A 26,988-nucleotide genomic window follows, 5' to 3' on the forward strand; every position below is an offset into this window, starting at 1 on the left:
TCAAACCTAAGGCACCAAAGGTTTACTCAATGAAACCAGAGGAAATAAAATCTGAATCCAAAGGGCATGTGGCAACAGGAAGCTGGGAGGAGTGTGAGGAGCAGTGCCTGGGGGGCTAGCTGGCTGAATGCTGCACAGACAGCTGGCTGTAAAATGACGTCAGGAGAGGCAGCCCAAGCAGCATTACTAACAGAGGCCACTGGGAATAGAAGGATGACTGGAGTCAAAGGCAACCCAAGACAGCTGAATTTCAGAAACCTGACTCCCTTCATCCCTGGGATCCCACCAACAGCGATCATATGACAAAGGAGAGGTACAGAGGACACTTCTCTACCTGAAAGGAATGTTCCAGCAGCCAGGACAAGGGGCCACTGCAATGGCTGTGAAGGACAGAATGGCGCTTGCAGTACCCTGAGCACAGAGCGTCTGGGATGCTGGAGAGCCAAGCAGGAAAAGAAGAGCAGAAACAAATGAATCTTTCTTCTTAGACTCTACTTTATTTGGTAAAACTCAGAAACTAACCACCAATTCACGGCCCCCCACCTCCTTTCCTCTGAAGAAGGCAGTTCCCCAGAGACAAAAAGGCTGTGGCTTGGAAATCATCCACCATCTGCAGGTCTTACCCTCAGGCAGCCCATGGCCTGGTGGTCAGCCCTCCAGACCCAAAGCCCTCAGAGGCAACAGAAGAAAGCGAAGGAAGCTCTCACCTCAAAGACAACGAACCCCTCCCACCCCACCTCCCCCCTACCCACAACCCTCCCCAACCCCAAACCTAAATAAAAAGATAGTGAGGACAATGCATGAGTGTGGGAGACACACACACACACACACACACACACACACACACACACACACATACACACACACACACAGAGCTTCCTTTCAGCCAAAGAGCTGCAAAACTGCTCCCTGGAAGGAGGAAAATTGGCTGCACCAATCCAGGCTTGGTGGCCCAAGGTGATGGCTGGAATCATATGAGACTGGTAAAAATCCAGGGAGAAAATATTTCACCATCAGCCCTTGCCCAGGTCTCCAGTGAACTGGTTTTCATTCTACGAAATCCCCATTTCCACTCAGGTAGGCTGTGGCTTCTGGGGCTTAGGGACAGGCTTCCCATGGCCGAGAGACAGTGGCAGGGAGGAGGAGAGCAGGAGGGCAAAGCCTTCAGAGAGGGTCTGGGAAGGGATCCCTGCCCTTGGCTAATGGATCCGAGTTAACTCCTCCACCACCTTGATCAGGTCATCCGCAGTGGCCTCTCGCTTCATCCCGCTGCCATCGTCATACTGCAACGAGGAAAGGGGAGGAGGGGAGGCCGTGAGGGCTGAGAGCGGGCTCTCCCTCCCTGGGGAAGGGGACGCCCACAACGGTACCCTGCGCCACACTGCCGTGGCAGGAGCGAGGACTCATCACCAGAAGCCCGTGCTTCTCCTTGGGGGTCCAGGTGAGCATGGTCTGCTGACAGCAAAGCTGCCCAGAGGCTGCCACTCAGTATATACATCTACCTCCATCCGGCTGTTTGCCAGAGGCACCACCTCCAGTGGGCAATACCCCAAACTCCAGCACCATGGAAACTCCTCTTCTCTGCAGGATCCTGTCCCTGCCCCTTTCCTAAGGATGTGCCAGGGATCCCAGACATGCCCGAAGGTGCCCGCATTGCTAAAGTTACAGTGCTTGGTGCCTGGTGGGGGAACCCACGAGCCTCAGCCTTATCTCCTTGCCCTTGAACACTACCTTTCCATGTGGGTAGAAGAAAACTTTAAAAAGAGCTCTTGGCACGTGGGAACCAAGGGAGGGGAGGCCTCCTGGTGTGCCTGGCCCTGCAACGGACTTGAGTCACTGGCCCCAGGGCTGCACCCTGCACAGTGGCACAGCTCACCTGTAGGTTTGCCACAACTTCCTGCATCTTGGGCCGGCTGATATCCAGGAAACTCTCAATCAAGTCACCATCGATGAAGCCAGTGGCTGGTTCTGTCTTTCGTTCAGTATGAAAGGATCTCCAAGTAGACAGGTGAGTTAAGGAATGTGCTGATCACTGGGAAATAATAAATACCCTCTCCGAAGTCATCCCTACCTCTGTGCACAAGACCACAGTCTGAAGCAATTATCAGGAGAACAGAAAACAACAGGTTCAACTAAATATCACAGCTGTTTGGACAGTTTTGCAATTTCAAAGACCTATAAACTGTTACCTAATCCAATGATCCTCTCAACTGGAATAATTGTCAAAATAACATTTTAAAAATTACAGGGATTTCCCCTGCAGCCCAGTGGTTAAGAGTCTGGGCTTTCAATGCCGAGGGCATGAGTTTGTTTAATCCCTGGTCAGGGAACTAAGATGCTGCGAGCCACACAGCAAAACCAAAAACAATTAAAAAATTAAAATTTTAAAAACAGAATACACATGATTCTTAGTTCAGAGCATGGACATGTAGAGATGTTTTTTTTTTTAACAAGTGCTCCACACGAACTGGATGCTTGCCTAAGGAAGAACCACTCTTTAAGCCTGGCCTTCACAGATTAATAAACTGAGGCTCAGTGAAACAAGAGATGTGCCTAAAGTCCTGCGGGTTAGCAAAACACCAACAAGTCAGCCTACCTCCTCCCTCCTTGGCGAGAGCTGGTTCATCCTGCCTTACAACAGACTTCTCAGCAGAATCCCCTCCAGAGCCCGAGGGCTCCTTGTCCCTCTCCCATAATAAACAAACTTCCAATAGTACTTGGATCCTCATTGTCCAGGGGGCTGACCCTTGGGCTTCTGGAATTTACAGCTTCTTTGCTTTTCCCCTCCTTTTCCATTTAACCTCTCTAGCGAGGGTCCTCAAACACCGCTGCCCCAAACAAGATCTCTGAAAGGATGTTCGAAGTTGTGATCTAAACTTAGGTCTGACATGCAATGCCAGAAGGTCAGAAGCAGACACAGTGCATGAACATCAACATACATTTTCAAGATGAACCAATAAAACTGGGAGATAAGTGCATGGGGGTTCATTATACTCATACGATTCTCTCCAATATCGTGTGCTTGAAATTTTCCATGAGAAGTTTTTACGTAGCCTGTTCCCCACTGGAATCTAGTCAAGACATTTTCTAGAGGGACAAAATTCCAGAGGCTGCTCATGGTAATCTGCACTCTGCCTGGGCCAGGCCATGTTTTTGAGTAAGGGGGCACCTCTGGGAAGGATATAAGGAGTGCTCAATCTTGCCCACACTTTTGATGACTTTATTGAGTCGATTCTGCATGTCCAACAAGAGGTTGTACCAGCTCTCTGACAATGAAGTCACCAGGCCTAAGGAAGCAAAGGGAATTGAAAGCTACATGGCGCTCCAGAGCCCACAGCGAGCACTGCCTGCCAAGGGGAGCCCAGGGAGGACAGATGAGCCGGCCACGGACTCTCGAAACCCTGCTCTCCCCTGGCCCTGGGAAGGAGGGCTGCATGGGAGCACCCCCCTCGGGGCCACCCTTACCAATCATGCCATTGACCGTGCCGAAGAGCACCGAGCCCTGCGTGGGCGTGGAAGTCTCGCCCAGGTTCTGCATAACCAGAGAGCCGTGGCAAAAGACGTTGACGAACTCGCCCAAGTGGAAGAGCCCAACCTCCTGGAGGTGTTGCCGCTCCTCGTCCGTGGTGGCAGCGCTGCAAGGGGTGCAAGACACTCACAACCCAGGCCTCCTGTCCCCCCAGACGGGGCCCCAAGGACCGCGTGCAGTGATGGACAGACTCCCTGGTGGGCCCACCCAGTCCACAGAGGAGCCGGCCTGAAGAGGCTCATCCATCTCTGCAGCCTGATTCTCTCACAGATACCGTCTACCCCTGTGAAGAGGCGCATGCGAGCCTGTGAGGGCCCTGTGTCCTCACCTACCACAGGCCACTCCCACAGCTGGCCACTCACCTATCCTTCTGACACACAAACAAGTTAAAGGCATTTTCAGCCCCCAGGAAATTGTCATCATCCAAGATTTCCACAGCACTCATCCAGTTGGGGTTAAAGTCTCGAGCAATCTTAAAAAAGACAAAATACAAGAGGGGAAATACAATCAGCAGTTTGCATGCAAGCCAGTGCTGGGACTTGGCCAAGTGCCTGCCCTGCCTGTGTTTAACAACCACTCCTCTAGAGAGAGTCTCCCCTTTGCCTGGCCAACACCTCCTGAAACAGGGCCTACTCAGAGTTCAAGTTGGGGGGTCTCTAAAAAGACTGAACAGATGCACAATTTGTGCTCCAGGGATGAGGTTTCCGCCCACACTGGGCTTCATCACCCCTGACCGCCAGCTTAAGCAAGCCGACTGCCCACACCCCCCTACCTCTTCAAAGTTGCCCTCCATGGGCTTGTAGGCCAGCAGAAGCACCGAGCGCATCAGGTCGCCCACCAGGATGAAGTCGCCCTTGGTCTTCAGGTAGAGCGCCATGATGTTGTTGTAGTGGTTGCACTCGGTGCGCAGCTCCTTCTCCGTCGTCCACTCATAAAGCCGCACCTGGGGGGGCGGGGTGTGAGGGTGGGCAGCGCGTTTCTCTCAGCCCCAGGGGCCTTCCATCTGCTGCACCACTTACCCAAGTGCAGTGTGGGGTGTGAAATGGTTTGCTGCGGAACTTGCATGAACGTTTGTAATTATCATATATTCATGAAAGATGAAAACAGAGTGAGCACATGAAACAATACTACAAAGTCTTCCTTTATATTAAAAAAAAGTCAGGATAAGGAAAAATACTAAGTAAATAGTAATGCAAGTAACACTATAGAAATGACAAGAGATGGTTTTGTGACTTAAGTCTGGTAACTGTCTACAGAAATATCTCTAGAAAGAGAAGATCCATTTCCAATTTCCTGATCAGAAAGAAGATCACCTTCCACCAAACTGCCCTTTCTGAACCCTTCTCAAAACACATACATCCCTGGCACCTTTTGATGTACATCCAATGAGCAAAGAAAACAGAACAGAAAAGTCCAACAGAAACTTACTCTAAAGAACTGGAGTCTCTGGCCACCCCTCTACCCAAAGGGGAAAAAATACCCCTTTTCTCTTCACTGCAGTGTTTCTTCAGTTATAACCACATCTCCAAAAGAAACAAGATGCTTTACGATCAACAGACAGATGAACAGATACTCAGCACGGCCCAGTCCCAGCAGATCCTTCAGGGTCTAGGCAGCCCCACCCAAACCTCTGCACATACAGACACTCCTGGGAAGAATATATTAAGCCATGATTTCTCAAGATGTGTCCAAAGAACCCTAGCTCCACAGGTGTGCACTCCAAGGCTCACTCGTAATAATCACAATGGCTACCACACCTCCTGTTCTGGGTCAAGTGAGCCCAGAACACCACAGATTAGGATAAGCCCAGTTGGACTGGGCTTCCAGACTTCCAAGAGTGGGGTGAAGCAGCGGCAAATGCAAGTAAACATTCTGAGTCTCATGAGCCCTTCCAGCAAATTATGAAACCTAATTGTGGGAACCCCTAACTTAGGAGCAAGTCAGACAGAAGTGTGAGGTACACTACTTGGGCTGGGATTTGCATAAAGACAGTCTTGTGGGACCGAGCCCTTGAACCTATGACAGCTGACTCCAACTCTGGGCAGCTAAAGTCAGAATTCAAGTAAATTACAGGACCCCTAGTTGGAAAACTGATTGTCGTAGGGATAAAAACTCCTCACACATGGTGTCAGAAGTGTTGTGAGCAAAGATACAGTTTTCCCTTACTCTCCAAACCTGCCCCACTCACAATCTTCCTCCATCAGTACAGAGCAACACCATCTCTGTTACTCAGGCCAAAACTCTTGACCCTTTATTCCCTTCTCACGACTCATCTTCAAGCCCTCAATACTAACATCTGTGGAATCTGACTACCCTTCAGCTCCTCAGTCAGCACATGCTCCCAGCACCATCCACTGCTCTCTGGGTCATCACCAGAGCCTCTGAGCTGACCTCACTGCTCCTACTCCTGGTCTTCTACCACCCTCTCCGAGATGTGCAGTGAGCTTTTCAAAATGTAACTGCAGGGACTTCGCTGGTGGTCCAGTGGTTAAGAACCCACTTTCCATATAGCAGAAACCAACACAATATTGTAAAGCAATTATCCTTCAATTAAAAATAAATAAATTTAAAAAGGAAAAGAATCCACCTTCCAATGCAGGGGACATGAGTTCGATCCCTGGTTGGGGAACTGAGATCCCACATGCCGTAGGGCAACGAAACCCCCCACACACAACTAGAAAGCCCGCGCCTACAACAAAAATCCTGTGTGCCACAACTAAGACTGGACACAGCCTAATAAGTAAACCAGCATCTTTTATATATATATATATAATACATACTTATATAAAAAAAATTACAGTCATGCCATGCATTTGCTCAAACCCTCTAGAGGTTCCCATCCCCTCGGAGTAAAACCCAAAGTCCTTACAAACCCAAAGCACACAGCCTATCTGGTTCCGCACGTGCTACCTCCCAGCTGCCTCTCCGACTTATCTCCCAGCACCCAGCACTGCCTTCCCACACTGGGTGCAGGCCGGCCATGGACTCCTGTCACTTGTCTTCTTCCAGATCAATTCATGGCTGGCTCCCTCCTTTCCCTTAGACATCTGCCCAAAAGCCACTGTGCAAACCCTCCTGAGCATATGACAAAACAGCGCCACCTCCCTGCTCGCGCTGGTACCCTGTCAGTTTCTTGTCCTGTTTTTATTTTTCACAAGGTACTTCTCATCATACATGCACGTATATATTCTATTTGCTCACAGGCCCCAGGAGGCTACCTCTTTGTCCAGTTCATCTACTGCTACATCCCAACTACCAAAACAGTGCTTAGTATACTTCAAGTGCTCAGTTAGTACTTCTTGAATGAACGTCAAGTTAAAGTATTTAAGGGGACGTCCCTGCTGGTCTAGTGGTTAAGGCTCTGTGCTTTCACTGCAGAGGGTGCAGGTTAGATACCTGGTCTAGGAATTAAGATCCCACGTGCCACAAAGCACAGCCAAAAAATAAATAAAGCTGCTCTTTCTTTGGGGAAAAAAAAAAGAAGTATTTAAGCAATGCTTTTCTACTCTTGATCTTCTCAGAATCTTTCATATGCTACAATGCACTGAGAAGCTTCTAAGCGGAAGACACAGGATACAGCAAGTCCCAAATTTGTTTGACCGTGTATAGTGTATAACTTTTGTGTTTTTTTGGCAAGGGAGGAGGTGAAGTCATGCCAGAAGAAAAGTGGAGAATTTCACAGGCCTAGTATTTCAGGGGTTTACTCAGGATGAATGCAGTTTGGCCCATTCTGTCCCACACAGATGAAATAGTCTCAGGCCATGACACATTCTGAGTGCAGGGACCACAGTTCTTACCCTCTTCTCAATTCCCACAGAACAATATGTACAGGGCTTCACAGAACCAAACCTGGTGTCTGGTCCATCCCCAGCTCCCCATATTCCCAGGGCCATCCTCCATGCTCGCTACTCTGCTACCCTTAAAATCAGGACACACACGCAGCTCAGAAAATGCACGGGACCCAAGCTCTGTGGACGGAGGCCTGAGGCTGAGGCCAGAGGGAGGGCTCACCGTGCTGTTGATGCTGGCTAACAGCTTCCCGTTAAACTCTACCATGGAGTACACGGCCCCCTTCACCTCCTTTTCAGCCACAGTCTGTAGTTTTCCTGGGGGAAAAAAGATACCCTTCAGTCTCCTTCATGAGCCCACACTTGAATCAGAAGAATCTTGTACTTCCCTTCCCCCCACCCCCGGCTCTAATTCCTGCCCCTCCAAACCCCTCATTTCAAAGCAGAGAATATAGAATCCATATATATTGGGGTTAACTACCTCTAGAAGTGTGGGCCCCCACATAACATGCAGCGATTCCAGACAGCGCTCAGGTTCTGCCTCCCACCTGGGACTCCAGATCTCCCCTCAAGATGGAGACCAGACTCTACCTCAGCCATCTAACCTGAGGTTTGGGGGCTGACAGCTAGTCTTCAGAGCCATCATGGGTAGGGAGATGAGAAGATGCAGAAACGAGTACCAAGTGCTGACGCTGGGAAGAGGGCCTAAGAGGCTGAGCAGCCGAGTGGAGTACACTCAGAGTCCTACCAGAAATCCTAACTCTCATTCTGGTCGCCCCTCCCTTTCTCTTCCTTTCAAAGAGTGAAAAAGGAAGAAAAAAAGGGCAGATTTTATTTGTGCCGCTGCTCACATACTCCAAAACTCATTCAGACCATCAAGAGCGTAAGAGAGAAACATCTTGAATCTTGTGTCACTGCAATTAACCCAAGTTCTTCTGCATAACTAAGGCTGAAACCTAAAACTGTCTGTCTGCTTCCTTTCCCAGTTTTTAAATTTCTCAAAAGCCAGAGACCATGTCCACTTACCATCTGAATACTGAAAGACCACAATACGACCCTGCTTGGGCTCTGCCTCTTCTGGGTACACCATGGCCGTGCCCACAATGAAGTACGTGTTGGGGTCTTTGCCCAACTTGCAGGAGACCAGGCTGAGGGCATACTCATTCTGCAGAAACTGGTGGGCATGAAGCACTAGAAGAAAAACAGTAGAGAGGTGACTGACTGACGACCCCACGCACGTGTGCTTCTGCACTCCTGTGAGATCCACAGCTCAGCTTGGAGCACAGTACAGAAGGCATCTGCCTCCTGCTAGTCCTATCTCCTCGCCAGCCTATTCTGACGTGAGGAGGCCCAGTACTCTGAACTCACAGCCAACTGAGGCCCCACCCTTTCTTCTCCTCCTAGGATAGTCTGCCAGTGTCTGGAACACAGCAGAGCCCAGAAGAGCCTAGCTTAGGGAGGACGTAGGTACACATGATAGAAAGAGCTCATTTGCACCTTCAAAGGTGTGCTGGTCAATGATAAGGAGGTTATGCACCTCCACCTCTTCTCCAAAGGAGGTCTCGTGAGGGGCTGTGCTGCTGGAGAACAGCTTGCTGGAGCTGACGCTGCTGGACAGGGCCTGGGAACAGAGAGAACACACATCACCCCTCTCAAAAGAACGGGTGCTGGGACAGCAGTGTGAGCATCAGACAGGATCAGAGAACAGAGGCAGAGTTTGAACAAGAAAAACTTGAGGCTGGCCGCCTGCACAGAGCCCAAGTGCAAAGGGCTTCAGAGAGGACACAGGGACTGAGGCTAAGGATCCAAACTCCATATGGAATTGACACAGCAGTCCAAAACACCGCCAGAATCTAAGGGCATTTAAGAGCACTAACACCGTGATGCTAAGTCAATCAAGAAAGCTAACAAGAAACCCAGGCAACCTAATAAAGTGACAGGCTTCCAACGGGAAGGGCAGGAAACCACTGCGAATAAAAATGAATACACAAAGACCTACTCTGGATTAAGGGAAGAAGTCAGACCACGGATGTCTGCAAGCAAGAAAGGCAAAGAATACATGGAATAAAACGACCAGCTAACATCTCCACCGGGTCTGTGATGTGAGGCTCTAGACGGTCCATTATCATTTTGCAGATGATAAAACTGAAGCTGCCCAAGGTGACACAGTGAGCCACAACCCTGCAGCCAGTTTTGTCAGACTCCAAGTCCCACGCTCTTACCTACGGCATGACGCTGCTACCCATACCCAACACAAAGTGCCCAAAATGATAATGAGAGGAGAGGAATTATTCATCAGGCAAGGGCACCAGGTAGGAACATCACTGAAGCCACACTTATTCAAAGCTCTTCTCAAGCCTCTACCGAGGCAGCCAAATCCAGCTCCCTGCCTACTTTTTTTAAGATTTTACTGGAGTCCAGCTACACCCACCTGTTGTCTACAGACACCTTTGTAAGGGCCGAGGCAAGTAGCTGTGACTGTGACCTGCAAAGTCTAAAGTATCTACTATCCGACCCTTTCCGAACAGTCCGCCACTGCTCTCACACCACTGTTCTTCATCCACTGCCCTCACCTGGGTGCTGGCGCTGGGCCTCAGAGCAGTTGTGCCCCCACTCGTGTCCTGGACTTCGATGCGGCTGGAAAGGACCCCGAAGCACTGGGACACCTCTTGATAGCAGATCTTCCTATAGAACAAGCATGGAACAACAGGGCCCCTCAGGAAAAGGCTGAAGCGCTGCACGCCCACCCCAGGGCCCCCTGCCCCGCAGCTCCCCTGCCCTGCCCCTCACCTGGGAGATTCATACAGGGGAACCGTCCGAATGTGCAACTTCTGGATCTCATCGATGGTGCCAATCGTGAGGGTGCTGTTGTTGGCCAGTGCCAGGCTGGAAAGAAGGTTCTGGGTTTAGACTGAGTACACCCAAGGAAGAAAAGGATTTTATGAGGCAACTCCATAAGAGGAAGAAAAACAAGGCAGAATTACACTAGTTTACTACAGGGCAGTGATTCTCAACTACAACGCTCTGTTAAAACACACCTGAAGATCAGCCCCACCTCTCAAGATTTTATTTAATTGGTCTGGTTGGGCCTAGGCTGAGATTTTTACAGCTATCTGTTTAACAGTAACGTGTAGCATTTGGATATAGAACAGTGACTCTCGAACTATCAAACCACGCTGGCATCAAAACGACCTGGGGGGCTTGTGAAGCTAAGACTGCTGGCCCTGCCCCTGGAGCTTGATTTGGTGGGTCCATGGGCGAGGCGTGAGAATGTACATTTCTAAAAGAGAGTTCCCATGTAGTGCCACGGCTGCAGTGAGAGAGCCACTTTGAGAATCCCTGCTCCAGGGGAACGCATAATGAATCTCTGCCACAGGGACTCTGAAACTTGGCCAGTCACTTGAATTGCCTAAGAGGTTTTCTAAAAATACAGATTCAGATCTGGGGCCCAACCCTAGATCTACCGAAGCAAACTCTAAGAAAGATTCAAAAACCATTCAGCACGTTTAAAAGGCTTACGAGGTATTTCTACTGCAGGTCTGCAAATCTCTGTTCTACACATCCCATCTCAGCCAGGCTTTGTCACTGGAGAAAGGCTGGAGGGGAAGGGTCATGATGCCTTCCGTCCTGGCTCTCACTGAAGAAAGAAAAAGAGGCTCACCTGTCAGGATAGCCATCTGAATTGAGGGGACACATGTAGTTCACTTCCTTGAGGTTGACATTGGAGAAGACCAATTTGTGGTTGCTGCTGTAGATGACAGTAGGGCGGTCGGAGCAAGCAAAGACGTTGGTGGTTGAAAGAGAACGGAAAGTTCTCAATACCGTGGGCTGGGTGCCCAGAGTCACCTTCTTACGGTCGCTCAACAGGCCTACAGAAAGAACAGCATCAGGAGAAAAACAGAAACAAAACAGGACAAACAGCCGGACTGTGAAGGTTCGAAAGCTGCACCCTGAAGCTAAGCACTCTGCCAACTCCAATACCCTGGATTCTCCAAAGCGCCCCTCACCTGACGCGCTAGTCTCACCTGTCTCGATGTTGAGCCCAAAGTAGAAGAGTGCTCCGTCTCCCAAGGCACAGAGGAGGTAGTGGCTGCTCTCAAAGGTGGTCATCAGGATGGAACGGGGAATGATCTCTGTGAGAAAGACGTACATTGAGCTCTTGTTCCAAATCCTGATTCTGATCCTAACTCAGGCCTTTAAAAGAAACACCCTCCTCCCCACCAAAAAAAGAAACACACCTCCACCCAGCATCTCTTTGTGCAGTAGCTCGAAAGAGGGCAGCTTCGCAATTCGGGCTGAGATGTCTGTCCAGAGGCCGATGGCACAAAGAGGGGACATTCCATTGCTGTCTCCTAGAGGGGTAATGTCCAAGCAGGCCACTTCGTGTTCCATCTCTGTGTGGCTAAACAGAAAAGAATATGGCAGAGAAAGGACTCCAGGGATCAAAGAAGTCCCAGAGAAGAGGGGAGGCAGAAAGAGCAGAGACAGAAACACACACCTGATCTGCCGGAGCTCCTGAGGATGGATCTGCAGGTAGTAGAGGGCCCTCCCCACAGCGACTACTACCTGGCTGCTGTTGCAGGAGGCCACGCTGATATTCTTGCCCTGAGGCTCCTTCCACTCACTGACGAGTGCTTTGGGCTCTTGAGAGACCAGCCTCACAGATGCTGAAGTGATCTAGAGAAAAAAGAGCCATGTCTCCAAGCCCCTGCAGGGATCTGCACAGAGGTGAGAAGGTGGTAAATGCTGCCCTCATGGAACCCTAAGAATAAGGTATGAAGTCCTCCTCTGCTATATAGATAGATTTTTCCAAGTTCCGCAATGACTGATTACATGAAGATGTCATTTTAAACTGAAGCCTTGAAGAAGACTGGCTTCAAGCAGCTTACAGCTCATATACCTACAGCCCGAAAAAGAGAAGGCATGTCCTGTTTCACTCTGATTAAGGCTTAGGTATCACAAATGGCACCCTATGGAAAGGTATCGATGGGGTAGGACCCTGTTTTTCTCAACCCCAAAATCAGATCTCTAAAATATCCAATTTCTGGGAATTCCCTGGTGGTCCAGTGGTTAGGAATCTGCATTTTCACTGCTGAGGGCACAGGTTCAATCCCTGGTCAAGGAACTAACATCCTGCAAGCTGTGTAGCACGGCCAAAAGAATTTAAAATATCCAAGTTCTTTACTAGGCATGAACCATTAAAATCACATAAAATTCTTCAGTAAATATCAATATATCTTATTTATCAAAACTGAGTTTCTACTTAAAGAAAGACCTTTAGAATTATAAACACTATGGGAGATGCAGAAAAATACCACAAGCTATTACTGATACTAATGAACTACAATGGGATTACATACTACTTCCTAGAGTTATTAGTCTTTCCATTTGGTAAAGAAGCCCATCATTAGTAATAAGTGAGCTGGCATAAAATAGGAAATCAGCTTTTGAAGGGTCTGGTCCAGCACAAATTACTAAACAGCGTAATTCTGCAGCAGCGTAATTTTGAAAATTAAAAAAAAAAAAAAGGAGGAATGTCCTTGAATAACAAGATATGTGAGCTGGGGCCAGAATTCAGGTCCCAGTTAGAAAACACTGACAAAGCACTGAGTCAGTATCTGGGCACTTCCCACACTTGTTCAACAAAGTGACAGACCTTCCCTCTGGTTTTTAACTAAACCCACCACTGCCTGTTAGCTAAAAGGAAGACCAAGAGAATAAAACGATGGAGACAGTTCAGTAATCCTTAGGCCCTCAAGTGCTACAGCCACGACAGGCAAATACTGCCTCTGCTCAGTGTGGAGAGCAGCTCCCGAGGTGAGGAGGGTGTGCAAAAACCAAGAGCGTCACGGTCACTCCCAACTTAAGCCTGCCAGGTCCTGAGAGGTGCACAGAAATCAGGCTCTCATGGCTAACAAGTACCAAGGGCTGTATGATCCTCATTATCACAGAAAAAGTTAAAATAAGTGTCTGAACAGAGTTAGAGCTCTAGCTATAAGTAGCACACTGGAAGTGCTATCAAGTCACATAGGGATGGTAGCATATGACTGATCTTTTTCTTCTTTGTGCTTCTCAGTATTTTCCAAATAAGTATATATTACTATTAAAATGAGTGGGAAAATGTGTCTCAGATGACAGGATATAATTAGTGCTAAAAAAATATCGCCCTGCCCCCCCCAGGTATATATATATTTATATATATACATATCTATACACAATGATCCCATCCATAATAGGAAATGTAAATAAATACAACATAAATGTAATATGTTATAAATGTAAATAAGTACAACATACAGCCATCCCTCAGTACCTGCAGGGGACTGGTTCCAGAATCTCCAGTCAATATCAAATGCATAGATGTTCAAGTCCCTCATATAAAATGGAATAGTATTTGCTTATAATCTACTCACATCCTTAAGTGCCCTTTAAATCATCTCCAGATTATCTGTAATACCTAATACAATGTAGTGTTAGTTGCTCAGTCGTGCCCGAGTCTTTGTGACCCCACAGACTGCAGCCCACCAGGCCCTTCTGTCCATGAGATTTTCCAGGCAAGGATACTGGAGTGGGTTGCCATTTCCTTCTCCAGGGGCTCTTCCCAACCCAGGGATCGAATCCAGGTCTCCTGCACTGCAGGCAGATTCTTTACTGACTGAGCTACAAGGGAAGCTACAATACAATATACAATGTAAATACTGTGTAAATAACTGTGAATACGATGTAAATGATATGTAAACAGTGGCTGGTGCAAAGCAAATTCAAGTTTTGCTTTTTGAACTTTCTGATGCTTTTTTCCCCCCAATTTTTTATTTTTTTGGCTGCACCGAGTGGCTTGCAGGATCTCAGTTCGCTGACCAGGAATTGAAGTCCAAGTATCGAGTCCTAGCCACTGGACCTCCAGGGAATTTCCACCCCAAATACTTCTCATCGTGGTTGGTTGAGTCCATGTATGCAAAACCCACAGATAAAAAGGGCCGACTGTACATACATTTGCAAAAGAAAATTAAAACTAAAAGGAGTAACTCCAAAGTTAAAAAAAAAAGTTACATTGCTGTCAGTAATGGGTGATTGCTGCTGCCACTGCCAAGTCACTTCAGTCATGACCCCATAGATGGCAGCCCACCAGGCTCCCCTGTCCTTGGGATTCTCTAGGTAATTTCAATTTTTTTCCTGGCCTTTTTATATTACTTTTAGAGCCATAAAAATTGACTTTTAAAATCCAATGGTGTTCTGTACTACACTCCAGGTCAAACTGATGCATAAATGGGGCCTGCTGTTTCCTCAGTTACTACCTGGATAAGTTGCTGATGAGCCACGTTGCCACAGAAGAAAGTCTGCTGATCGTCCACAAAACCCATCAGTTCGGTTTCTTCCACTTCCTCTCCGTTTAACATGAGAACTCTGCAGCAGAAGGGAAGGCTGGGGTTAGCCGGACCAGCTGCCCCACCTTGCAATCTTTACATGGATGCTTGGAGCTGACTCGTCTTACCTTGTCTGGCCCACAAAAGAGAGCACCAAAGTGTCATCAGTCTCCCGGTTGGGATCAGACCTCAGTGGCCACAGGCCTGGAACACAGATCAAAGATTAAGAGGCACAGCATGGACCAACACTCGGCTCCACATGGTCTAAGGAAGGAGCAGCCTAACCCCACAGGAAGAGCAAGAAACTCGGAGTCAGTCCTAAGATGAAATACCCACTCCGTTCCTCCCTGGCTTCAAGACACTGAAGAAATTTGGTATTTTTTAAACTGTTTGAGCTTAATATTTCAAAGCTTTTCATTTGGGGGCTAGGTTGGAAAGAGAGATATAGGGGTGAGACTATATTGATTTTGGATGGGATAATTCATTTCTACAACTCAAAGTCAAAATTTATTTTTTAAATATTTAATACGGAAGTCTCACTCCTATACTTCTACTAGCCCCCAAATAAGTAAACAATAATGATTTATCCCTCCAATTCTTTTCAGTAGATAAATGCTGTATTGCAAGTCAACACAGTAGCCTCTCACACAGTGTCTATACATTTTTTTTCATCTAATATATGTCTGAGTCCTTATCAGAACCAAACAGTTCCTTGTTTTTGATCTCTGCACAGTATTTAATTTTATGGATGTACTAGTTTACTAGCAAGTTCCCACTGATGGATGCTTTTTCAGTATTCTGCCATAATATACAATACCACAATGAATAATCTTGTATTTATGCCATCTTATACATATGAAAGTCTATGGGTCAGATGCCCAGAACTGGGCTTGAAGGGTAAATCAGCTGTAATTTCAATAGACACTGCCAATGAGCATGCCCATTCCTCACAGCCTCACCAACACAGACATTGTCACATTTGGATTTTGGCATCTGGTAAAGAAAAGTATCACTATTTTGTTTTGATTTGCACTTATTATAAGCTAGGCTTGGTATCTGTCCATTCATGTACTCTGTCAATTTGGGGACAGGAAGTTTGGTGGTCTTTCTAGAAATTTTTTATCAATTAGACAGATTAGGCCTTTGTGTATAAGATGAACTACAAACGTTTTCATCTAATTTACCATTTCTTTAACTTAGCTTATAGTGTTTTGTTTCTGCCAAGCAAGAGTATTTTATGTTTATGTTGTTGAATTTATCCGTCTCCTTTTGGCTTCTGTACTTTTGACTCAGAGTTTGAAAGACTTTCCCCACTGCAAAATTAGAAAGGAAATCACCAACTTTTTCTTCTAGCTTTTGCATGGCTTCATTTTTTCACATTAAGTCTTTGATCTATTTAGATTCTACACACTGTGCAGTGTGGACCCAAACTTATCTTTTCTCAAATGACTCTAGTTATCCCAATACTGTTCATTCAAAGGAATCATCTTTAGCTTACTAAGTTGAGATACCGCCCCTCCTACACTAAAGCCCCATATATAATTGTGTCTATTTCTGGACATTTGAGTTTGCTCATGGGACTCCTGCCTATTTGTGCACCAAAACCACACTTTTAATTTTTAAGGTTTAACAGTCCTTTTAATATCTGGTAGGACTAGACCCACCTCATTGTTCTTTTTTAAGTTTTTCCTACCTTTCCTTGTATCTTCTGCGTCACATTTGGACTTTGACTTGTCCAGGTCAAAGAAAAAAAAAAAACTGATATTTTTTAATTGAAATATATTTTAATATAAATATCAAAGAGAGAAAAAGCTTTATAATATTAATTTATAAGACCTTACCATGTCTTTTTCATTTGATCAATCTATCCTTTCAATCCTTTAAGAGTATTTCAAAGTTTTTCTTAAATAAGTTTTGCACAATTCTTGTTAAACTTATTCCGTGGTATTTTATCTTTTTATTACTATTGTAAATTGCCTCTTTCCCTCTACTACACCTTTTAACTGACTGTGTTTTTACATGAAAGCTATTGATTTCAGTACATTAATTTTATATCCCACCTTAATGAGTTCTTACTGTCTCTAGCTATTCAATTCTCTTGAGTTTTGCAGTTTTATGATCTCTTCCTAATTCATATATCTTTTTTTAATCTGTTCTCATCTTATTTTTTATATTCTAAATTATTTTTTTAAGTTGTGTTGTATATACTACTTTGAATTAATTTTTGCCTTATCAGCCAATCTGATCATCCACTTCTCATAATAGGTGATTTCAGCCTGTTTACATTTACTGATAGTAGATATCTATCAGTTACTCATACAGATGTTTGACATTGAGTTCTATCATATTATTTTAGGTTATGTCTACTGTTTGTATATTAAAAAACTCTTTCGCTATGTAGTCTGTCTTTGATCTTTTTGATCATTAGAGTTCTCCAGGAATTTAGAAAGATTTGTACTTCTGTTCTAGAAGTTACCTTTGATATGTACCTCGTTCTATGACATTCTCAGTCTCCTCTTTCTTTAGGGATTCTATCAGTTCCCTTATATAAACAACATTAAATTTTCCACTAAATTGCCCATTCCTCTACTCCATTATCCAATTTTGGTCAATATCTTTTTTTTTTAAGTTTACTTTGAAACCTTTAAATACATTTAACCTTCCACCGCTTATCTGGCATTAAAACTTTCTTTTTCTCTTCATCTGATTTGCATTCCTCTAGCTCCCAAGCGTCTTCATGACATGTAATGAGGCCAAAGTCACTCAAATAAGATCTGCATCCTATGTCCACCGAAAGGCTACCTTTGATGCCTGGCAAGTCAATGCTGGCATGCTCGTGGATTCCAATTCCGTTCCGGATGATTCGCAAGGAACCTTCCTTGAATGCCCCAGAGCAAGTGACCAGCTGCAAGCAGAGAAAAGGTTTCTAAATAACCCCCTCCAGAGATGGGGCAACTAGACTGATGCTCAGAAAGTAAACAAGGTGTACCTAAATCCAAGCACCCTCTGCTGGGGAGCTAGGTTTGAGGATGCAGAATTAGCAGAGGGTAACCTCCAAAGTGTCTCAAATTTATCAAGCAGATAGGGCGCCCTAGTCCAAGAAGCAAAAGGGTCCTACCACTGCTCCCAGCAAACTTGTTTCCTTCCTGGGATCCTAGTTTACTAGAAAGTACACAGGATCTGGGGGCAGACACACTTGCCCTTTAGTAGTTACATGACATTGGACAAGTTGTTTAATCCTTTACAGCCTTAAGTTTCCTCACTTCTGAAATAGCCAAGAATCCATATCTAAAAGGGTGCTGGGGTGATCAGAGATAATGTATGTAAAGTGCCTGGCAGACCAAGATAGGCACTCAATAAATGGCAGTAATTCTTGCATTTTTGGAATTAGTGAGCGAGGCTCTCAAAACTTATCTGCAGCGCACATTCCCCATTCAAGCTAAGCAGACCCAGGACACAGTTTGAGTGGCCATACCAACTATCCCTTTCCAGGATGACCCCTTACCTGTCCCTGCCCCTGCCTCTCCAGGTCCACAACACACATGTCCACAATGGGTCCTAAATTGGTAAAGGTTTCCATGGCCACTACGTAGGAGCCTTGTTCATTGCTGTCAACATTGAGCTAAAAAAGAAAGAACAACTTTAGTCTTAGAACACTCCAGATGCACCCTAGAGAGATAGTTATCATCCAAAAGAAACTCAGCCCTACTAGGTCTGCCTTTCCTGTGCCTTACTGGATGCTTCCAGAAGGGAAATGCTGACTAAGGGACATGGGTATCCTACGGGTGACCCAGTAACCAGCCAGGAATTTCTAATCTGGCATCCCATGGATGGATTTCAGAGGAATAGTTTGGAAATTAATGTAAAATGTTTGCATGCATTTTCTACAGAGAAGGCTCAAATTCTCATATTCTAGAGGGGATAAAGTATATTAGACTATGATCTATTTGAAGGCAGAAGCTGGGTCTGGTTCACCATTGTATCCACAAAACCTAACACACTGCTGAATGAACACTTAGGACAAAAAGCTCATCAAGGTAGGACGCTACATCAATCAAGCAAAATGGTGTATAATAGGGATATGGATGAACTGAAGAAACTCTGAGTGGCACCAAACACAGGGGGAAAACTTGATGAAAAAGCAGTGAAGACTACAAAATAGAAGCCAGAAAGAAGAAAATGTCTTCTCACCTTCACAAGCTGGGAATCACCAAGGCGAGAACCGACAAACACAACACCATTGTCAAGGTACGTCAAGCACTCGGCAATAGAGGTCTAAAAAAAATCAGTAGCATGAAAGACACCAGAAAGTACTTCACAAGGGATCCAGACACCATCCTATGCCATCTCTCAGACCTGTGCCTAGAGAAACAACAACTGCAGCCATGGTCCCCAAAATAAGTCTCCATTGCAAATCCCCAGGTAACACTCAATGAACGTTTCTAAATCCCTGAAGTGTGTGACTCTTCCTTTATTGCATCCCTATAGTCAGAAACATATGTAATTTGTCTTGCAGGTGCCTGATCTAAATGACCATTTTAATCCCAACAGCTCCAAATAGCTAGAGACCTCTAAAATTCACTGAGTTGCTCTTAACAGTGCGATTTTGGAATGTCCTCCCATAAATGAGTATCAGCCCTAGATTAACCTTTAATTCTATAGTGTATCTTTCTGTTTCTCTTTTTAATCCTTGAGCTAGCAGCCCACTGCTTGTGAGATTCTCTAGAATCTACTCATTCCAAAACTAACTCCCACAGCAGGACTGAGCATTTGTCATTCGGTGTCAACTCATGTAATTCCCAGCTGCAGTTTGGGACCACACATCTGGGGTCACCAGGCACCTAGCAGAACGTAAAAGAGTCGGGACAAGGCCCACCTCCCCAAGGAGTTCCACACGGAGATCCTTGAGGGTGACGGTGCCATCCATCTGTTCCTCCTTCTCCAAAAGCAGCATGAAGAGCCGTCCTTCCATGTCCCCCAGCAGATAGCGAGAGCCATTGGGGTCCACTCGATTGTGACACACAATTGTGCTTTGCTGCCAAGAGGGAAGACACAGTCATTAGATATAAAGCATCTTCCACACCAGACAATAAACTCTAGCAGACCATTCCATTTACCAAATCCAGTCACTTCATGAGCAAGGAATCCACTCAAGTCACACAGGTGACCAAAAACAGGGACGTTTGATTTTTGAGGACAATGTTCTAAGGAGCTCAATATACTTAACTGTTTACTCACATATTATTCTACTGGAAAACAAATATATAGAAGAGGAAACAGCTGTAAGTATTCCCTGGACTACGCTACCACAGATTTTGTTATTTAGCCTCAAAAGATAAAAAAGCATGTAAGGCTTCATTTTTATGATTCAATATTTTAAGGTGAATATTTTTACGACTAATGTTTTAAGTCTATATGTATTTTTCACTTTATTATTTTACATGCTTTGTGCTCTGAAGACTTTAACATTCAGTAAAATTACCCGAATTTCTCCTTTCTTCAGATTACACCAGTGAATAGAAAGGATAATCTGAACTTTATTCTCTCTCCCTTAGTTAGCAAGTAAGCTCTTTGTTAGCAAAACCAAGCCAATCTCTCTGTACTCCCAGTGACCGACACAGTCTCATATACACAGCGAATAACGTGACAGTTATGAATCCCCTTCTGACCAATGAGGGGGGAAGGAGGGAGAGACAAACAGAAGGAAAAAAAGGAAAGGAATGCTGCTCACCTTAATGATGGGAGGGGCAATTGCCAGGTATTTGTCACCATTGTGATACGTGATGGACTCCTGTCCAATGATGATGGCACCTCCGAAGGGCTCAGGGACTGCAGGAGAGAGGGCAGCATTAGAATGCTGAGCACCCAGAACCTGCCAAACCCTGAGGCAACTTAGGCACTGAGCCAGTTATCTCTGAGGCGAACTGGAAGATAATCATTATTTTAGACATCAAAGTCCAGGGAACACGATAACCTTTTCCTGAGATTCCTGTCTTAGAAATTGTAAGCTGCCCACTCTGTACTCCTGATAAATATTTTTACTGCCACTCTTTTGAAGTTCACATGGCCTGAAGGGTGGGGAGTCTTCCCAGTGTTCTTCCATATGCATTCTGCCCCTTTCTCTTCTAAACGTCTGATCCAAAAGTTTTTACTTTTCCCCTTGTTCCTTAGCTGAACTTGCCCCATTATCAGGGTTACCATACAGAAGAACCAATTTGCACTTAAGACTTTTAAAATTTCTCTACTGGGTAAAACACACAACAATGTTGAGGAAGGATATAGGATAAACAGCAAAGAGACCTGGACTTCAGCCCAGGCTTTGCCAGTGAGGTGCAGGCACACGCAAGTCCCTCGGCCCTGTTTCCTCATCTGGGAAATAAAGGAGCCAGATAAGATAAGCATTATTGCCTCTTCTGGATTTTAAAAATGTTTGCCAACAATAAAATGAGACTATTTTCCATGTGCCACTTGGCAAATCAATCTCATTGTTTTAGTTAAACCCACCGCTGCAAAGAAAGGAAAACTATACTCTGAGGGGAAAGAGTGAAAAACAAGACAATCTTGAAGATGGAAATGCAAAAAGCAAAGAGAAGCACATTTACAGAGAGGAGACATAAGGGAGGGGTGAACAATGCGTGTGCTCAACAGCACTGGAGCACGGAAACAAAGGGGCAGAGAAGGTGGGGAAGGAACAACAGAGAACTGGGGCAGGGCCTATTTCCTACGTCCCCCAACAAACCTGCAATCACCATGGAAGCTTCAGCTTCTACGTTTTCCTGTTTCCAAGGGCCCTTATTGAACTCCTTCTCTCGGAGAGACACCTCATAGGTTTTTACATGCCGCCCCTGAGGGTCCTAGGTGGGGAAAGGTAGAATCATTAGTCCCTAGGAAGGGTGAACCCTGGGCTGGACAAGGGTCCTGAAAGGGACAGCACTGGACGCTCCTGTCACACCGGCCTCCCCATCCTTATCCATGAGCATGCTGACAGCCACCAGCTGGGCTTGGGACAGTCTGGGGAGACTGCGACTGAGGCCAACTGTTTCTAACAACGAAACCAACAAAGAGATTTAAAATGTAGAAAAATGAACATGTCACACTGTACTAACCACTACAGAAACATAATGTGCATATATGTACATGTGTGTGTATTTGTGTGTGTGTATCTCCTCTATTCCTTACCTTCAAGGAACTTACAAAATAGCTAAAGAGGAAAAACAAACACATTGAGAAGTGAAATGCATTTACAAATTTTAAAACTTTGTTTGACACACTCTCAGACGCAGACTGACAGGGCAGCAGCAGAAAACAGAGCAAGCAGCCCCTCTAACGTTGATCACAGCTTCCGACCCTGCGTCACCAACACCACCGTCCCCTCCTTTTTCTGAGCCGTGACTCACTTCAGACCTGGAACCATCGAAGTCACCTTTCAGAGACTAAAGGAGTTGGCCTGGGGCCAGGGGAGAGCGGCCGCATCAAAGGCCGGCGCAGGCTCTGGGAAGTTATGGGAGGAATCCGACAGTATGTTTCAAGGCAGGGACCACGTCTCAATCACAGTTATAGCTCCTGACGCACTGTGCATGACTACCTTTCACATGGTATTTTCCTTTTTCTGTTATCTTTTTATTTTGGCTATGCCGCGGGGCTTGAAGGATCTCAGTTCCCAGACCAGGGACTGAACCCAGGCCACGACAGTCAAAGTGCTAAATCCTAACCACTGGACCACCAGGGAACTCCCTCACGCGGTAGTTTTCAAACTAACTTTTGAGCACAAAACAGGAGGAAAAAAATAATTTATAGCTGATGAGGATTTTCCCAGCAATGATTAGGAGTAAGACTCAACGTCACCATATGTTCAAGATGGGGTTTGGATTTGGGTCTCCATTTCCCACGTATGGAAATGAAGCTCATTCACAACTGGCAGCCCTGAACCTGCCCAGAGTCAGTCCTGAATAACCAACATCAATGTCTTAATGACTGGATATTTACAAAACTGAAGAAGGGAGAGAAATCCTAAGTTTTTATTTCAGCTCTGATATTTAATGTATTATAAACAAGATTAGACAAAATCTCCAAAGCTGGTTTCAACCTATTCAAATGAACTATATACCAACCAGGATCAAAGCTGTAGCGCTCAGGTGACATTAAGAAATATAAAAAAATACATCAGTATTTCCAATACTTAACACAGCTTTCAAAGTGTTTACATGCCCACACACAGTTCTTAAGACTGGGACTAAGCTTCCTTCCAACATTTATTCAAGCACATGCTACTGAAATAACCTCATGCTGTATGGCCCTTTGTTAAAAGGCTGAGATTTTACCAAGATACAAGCATGTTAGTCTGGTGTTCCGCCACCCTGCCCCCACCCCCACCCCCACCCCCTCAAGAGATCTGGCCCAGAGAACAGCTGCCCAGGATCAGCTCTACAAAAGTTTTAGGCACAGACTAAAATAGAAGTCAAGAGCCAGCAGTCACCAGAAAGTTGTATGCTGATCAAAGTGTACTTCTTCTTGGAAGACACATAAAGCATCCCCAAGACATTTTCTCACTGCGTGTAAAGGCAATTTCCAGATCATTTCTCTACAGCTAAATTTTAATAATCCCCTAGCATGCCAGTAAGTGACAAAGTATAAACTGGGTCACCCTACACAATCTCCGAGGCGCACAACCAGAGTGTAATCTCAGGATTAAAGCCTGCTACAAGCCCCTGACTGTTTCCTGCCTCCACAATAAGTACTACTGTTCTCAAGGTGCAACCAAAACCTAACACATACTAATTGCATCATTCAAAACATTTCAGGACAAATACATTAAACACTTCTGCCCATTCTACCATGAAATCCAGACATTCTGATGAACAAAAATGAACCCGCCACTGTGCCAAACCACACTGCTGCTCCCTCTCCTCCTGCTCCAGTACCTGGTAGACAAAGCAGATGGTAGGTGCTTGGCAACCATATAAGAACTTGACGTCGATAACATGCAACTCCTCCAGGCGGATGTTAAAGGCCTTGAGCTCTTTATTGTCCCGGTCTAGTGGAATAACCTTGAACAGGCCATCATAGAGTCGCAGGCCAATCATTCGGCACTCGGGGTCAATGATGCCAATAATGCCCGTCTCTGAGGGGCGGCCAATTCGGTCCTGAGAAATAAAACTGGGGTTAGGGAAGAACCTCAACACCTAGGGTAACGGAGAACACTCGGTACCACCTTCCCAGGACAACTTTAGCAGGATTGGTAGCAAAACGAGTGCCATCTTTTTGACATGCCAAGCAGCCCAAATGTCAGTGTGGGCTTTTTTGCAATACACTGAATCTCAATGAAGTATTATTACCTACCTTATCCCTTGGATTCTGAGTAATAAAAGTGTTTTCTCCTTGTTTCTCTAACCACACAGAGAGAGCTGCCCCAGCACTTCAATTTCCTTCACCAAATCATGACAACCCTACCTGGAAAACTCTCATCAGCCTGCAGCAGCCACCTCACCTGCACATTGCCATGAGCTCGAGTTATGATGTCAATGCTCTCGCCACTCTGCTTATACTCCAAGATGCAGGCATTGTACTTAGCTGTCAGGATAAACAGTAGGTCCTTGCTCTCCCCCTGGAAACCAACATCATACTATCAAAATAGATTTCTTTTGAAAACAGGAATACCTATCTAGACTTTCATCATTCCCTAAGCATATGAAATTCTTCAAGAGTTTTCTTTTCTCCCTGAAAAAACTCCACGGTAAGCATGTATGTTAATAAACAACATGAGTTACACACACCCTAAGGGTGTGTACAAAAGGTCAAAACTGAAGCTGGTAAACATTTAGTCCACTTTCAAGATTCTGTATCTCTGCTCTACAAACAATGTATTCATCTAGTTCCATGTCAGCTAATCTCAGTTATTCCATTCAAATTCTGAAAGATGACTGTAACGCCTCCTCTAATCCCTCCCAAGTACTTGGAAAAAAGAAAAAAACTGTGAACAAGGGACACTCAAATGCATCTACCAAGTCTTTCTTACTTATTAATACAGACCCCACAAAGTGAGTTTTTGTTCAAAGGGTTAGAATTTAAATTTTGAACCCACTGCTTTCTTATCAGATTCAATAAACACATAATGAAGCAACATGGTGGCTATTTTGAAGAAAGCAGCTGGGTTATAACAACGATAACAATTCGATAGTAACTGGCGACAGTGAATGCTCATTATGTGCTAGGTGCTATTCATCTTCACAATAACCCAGAAGACTGGATACTGTTATCCCCATCTTGCAGATGCAGAAATAAGGCTCTGACAGGTTAGGTGACACCCAAAGTTAGATTTAATAAGGAATAAAGTGTACTGCCCTAACTCCAGAGCCTACTCCCTGAATCACTATGATGGCCCACAGGATGGTGACCCACATTTCAAACTGCTTTCATATCCTCTCCTAAAGAAGTCAACTTGATAAAATAAATTTTTTCCCCAGTGAATTTCTCCTTCTATCTCTTGCAACTTATTAAATAAGAATATAAACTGAAATCTGCCATTCAAAAAGAGAAAAGTTTCTTTCCTAGGCCTTATTGCACCCATCCTAAAGGAGCAATGATATAAAACAACATAAACTCAACTACAACCAATAGTTCTCCCCTTGTTGCTGGGCCCAACCAACCCAGAGCACTTACCTTGGGCCTGAAAAGCTCCATGACAGCAATCTTCCCATACATGCCCACCTCTTTGACGGGCCGAAGCCCCTCAGCAGTGACCACATAGATCTCTAATCTCGTATTTTTGGCAATCAACAGGTTCAAGTCTTCCGCTGAAGTAAAGTGTCCTGCAAGAACAGATCCTCTAATTTTTGAAGCCAAAGCACTAAGTAATCCTATCACTTCTACCTAAAACCTCCTGAATTCTCATTTACTTCACATATTTCTCTGGCTCCCTCCATTCTCTCCCTTGTCGACAAATCCTCAAAGAGTCTCACTCCATACGTTCAAGAAAGCTACTTTCTTCATCAGACTAAAAAAAACTAGCCTGGGCCTAAGAGCAGCATGTCCTTCAACTGACAATGACTGTGAAAACCCTTCAGATGGCTCTGTGCCCTCGAATTTCACTTTTCCCATTGCAGTGGCCGACTCATCCTCTAATTAACAAGAGATGCTGGAGAAAGTGTTCCTCTCTTGTCAGTTCCTTAGTTGGATTTTCGCAAAACCTTTACCAAACAGACCAGATCAAACAAAGAGAATTCTCGGAGCTTCACCTTAAAATATTGCTTTGTTTGTCCCGCCTGCCCTCCCAGCAATCTACCAAAACCCCCTCCACACTCCTTCACCGCCTCCAACTCTCCAAACAGTAGTTTTCTTTTGGAATCATGACTAGAATTTATATAAAAATACAAGCTTGAGAGCTTCCTATTGTCGAAAATTTGGTTCGAGATGATTATTCCGGGGTTCTGGACATCTGTGTCCTTAACAATTCTTGCACAAACAAACAAGGCAAGCCCAGCACTGGGCTGGGCCATTCTAAACCCTCTTCCCCAGAAGCTTCTTCTTGTAAACAACAGCCTCAGGCAAAGCGGACTCCTCTCTTTCGCCTAAGTGCGGACACTCTTCACATCCCTGCACCTCCCAGGCTCTCCCACTTGAAAATTCGTGCCCCCAAATCGCCATCACCGCCGCCCTTTCGCGAGGCCAATCTCGCGGCTCAAGCAACACCGCACAATCAACTCATACCCCACTCTCTGTCCCACTGGGCCCGTCCCTGTCCTCGAGGCCAAGTGACCTCCGAGAACGAAAGTGAACCCTCAAAAGCAGCTTTGACTCCCCTAAAGGCGCTTACTCCCCTAAAAGGAGTGTGTTTAGACAGCTTCTTTGAAGTCGGGGACTGTGGGAGGTCCTTCCGCAGCCAGCGCCTTTCATTCCCCGGGCCCGGTCCTGGCTGCGGGCTTGGTGGCCACCCGGGGGCCGCGGGCTTCCCTAGGCCTCGGTTGCCCCCAGCTCCCTCCCTCGCAGGGGTCTCCTGCCCTGGCAGCCTCACCGGTCACGCAGCCGTTCACGGCGGTGGGCTTCTGTGCCGTTACCACGTAGTTGTACGACATGTCGAGGCCTGGGGCAGCCCACTGGGACTCAAGCGCAACGATAGAGGGATAGACACGAGCGAAAAGACTGGGATCCCCCACCCGCGCGGCGAACTCCACTGCCGCTGTCTCCGCCCCAGAGACACGTTGCAGGCCAGAGCGACCGGGGCGCGGGGCATCACGGGACGGCCTCACCTGGCCTCTTGGAGGACTCAAGGCGCCAGAGGCGGCCAACCAAGGGAGGCCCCGCCCCCTGA

The 26,988-nt window shown here is 45.9% G+C and overlaps 1 protein-coding gene across 1 annotated transcript; it reads right to left on the reverse strand.

Annotated features, from left to right (window-relative positions):
- DDB1 (damage specific DNA binding protein 1) lies at positions 476–26,988 on the reverse strand. The gene is made up of 27 exons (XM_005699742.3): positions 26,692–26,988; positions 25,341–25,489; positions 24,169–24,285; positions 23,603–23,824; positions 21,421–21,535; positions 20,413–20,510; positions 19,558–19,716; positions 18,873–18,956; positions 18,187–18,303; positions 17,484–17,586; positions 14,810–14,885; positions 14,613–14,721; positions 11,816–11,994; positions 11,556–11,719; positions 11,343–11,450; positions 10,979–11,186; positions 10,108–10,203; positions 9,891–10,002; positions 8,815–8,938; positions 8,344–8,508; positions 7,541–7,635; positions 4,302–4,472; positions 3,892–4,001; positions 3,466–3,635; positions 3,185–3,287; positions 1,877–2,000; positions 476–1,283 (listed from the first exon to the last, which is right to left on the reverse strand). Exons 1-27 carry the CDS (start codon positions 26,750–26,752, stop codon positions 1,200–1,202), a joined length of 3,423 nt encoding a protein of 1,140 aa, XP_005699799.2. The 5' UTR covers positions 26,753–26,988; the 3' UTR covers positions 476–1,199.

This window comes from Capra hircus, chromosome 29 (assembly GCF_001704415.2).
Source record: "Capra hircus breed San Clemente chromosome 29, ASM170441v1, whole genome shotgun sequence".
In the NCBI taxonomy this organism is placed as follows: Eukaryota; Metazoa; Chordata; class Mammalia; order Artiodactyla; family Bovidae; genus Capra; species Capra hircus.

Excerpts from the sequence above, each read along its gene's own strand:
- DDB1 (XM_005699742.3), bottom strand. The coding sequence starts at position 26,752 with ATGTCGTACAACTACGTGGTAACGGCACAGAAGCCCACCGCCGTGAAC. Across the intron at positions 14,886-17,483 it reads TGACTTGCCAGGCATCAAAG|GCCTGTGGCCACTGAGGTCT; the intron begins GTAGCCTTTCGG and ends TCTGTGTTCCAG. Across the intron at positions 3,636-3,891 it reads TTTGTGTGTCAGAAGGATAG|CGCTGCCACCACGGACGAGG; the intron begins GTGAGTGGCCAG and ends CACCCCTTGCAG.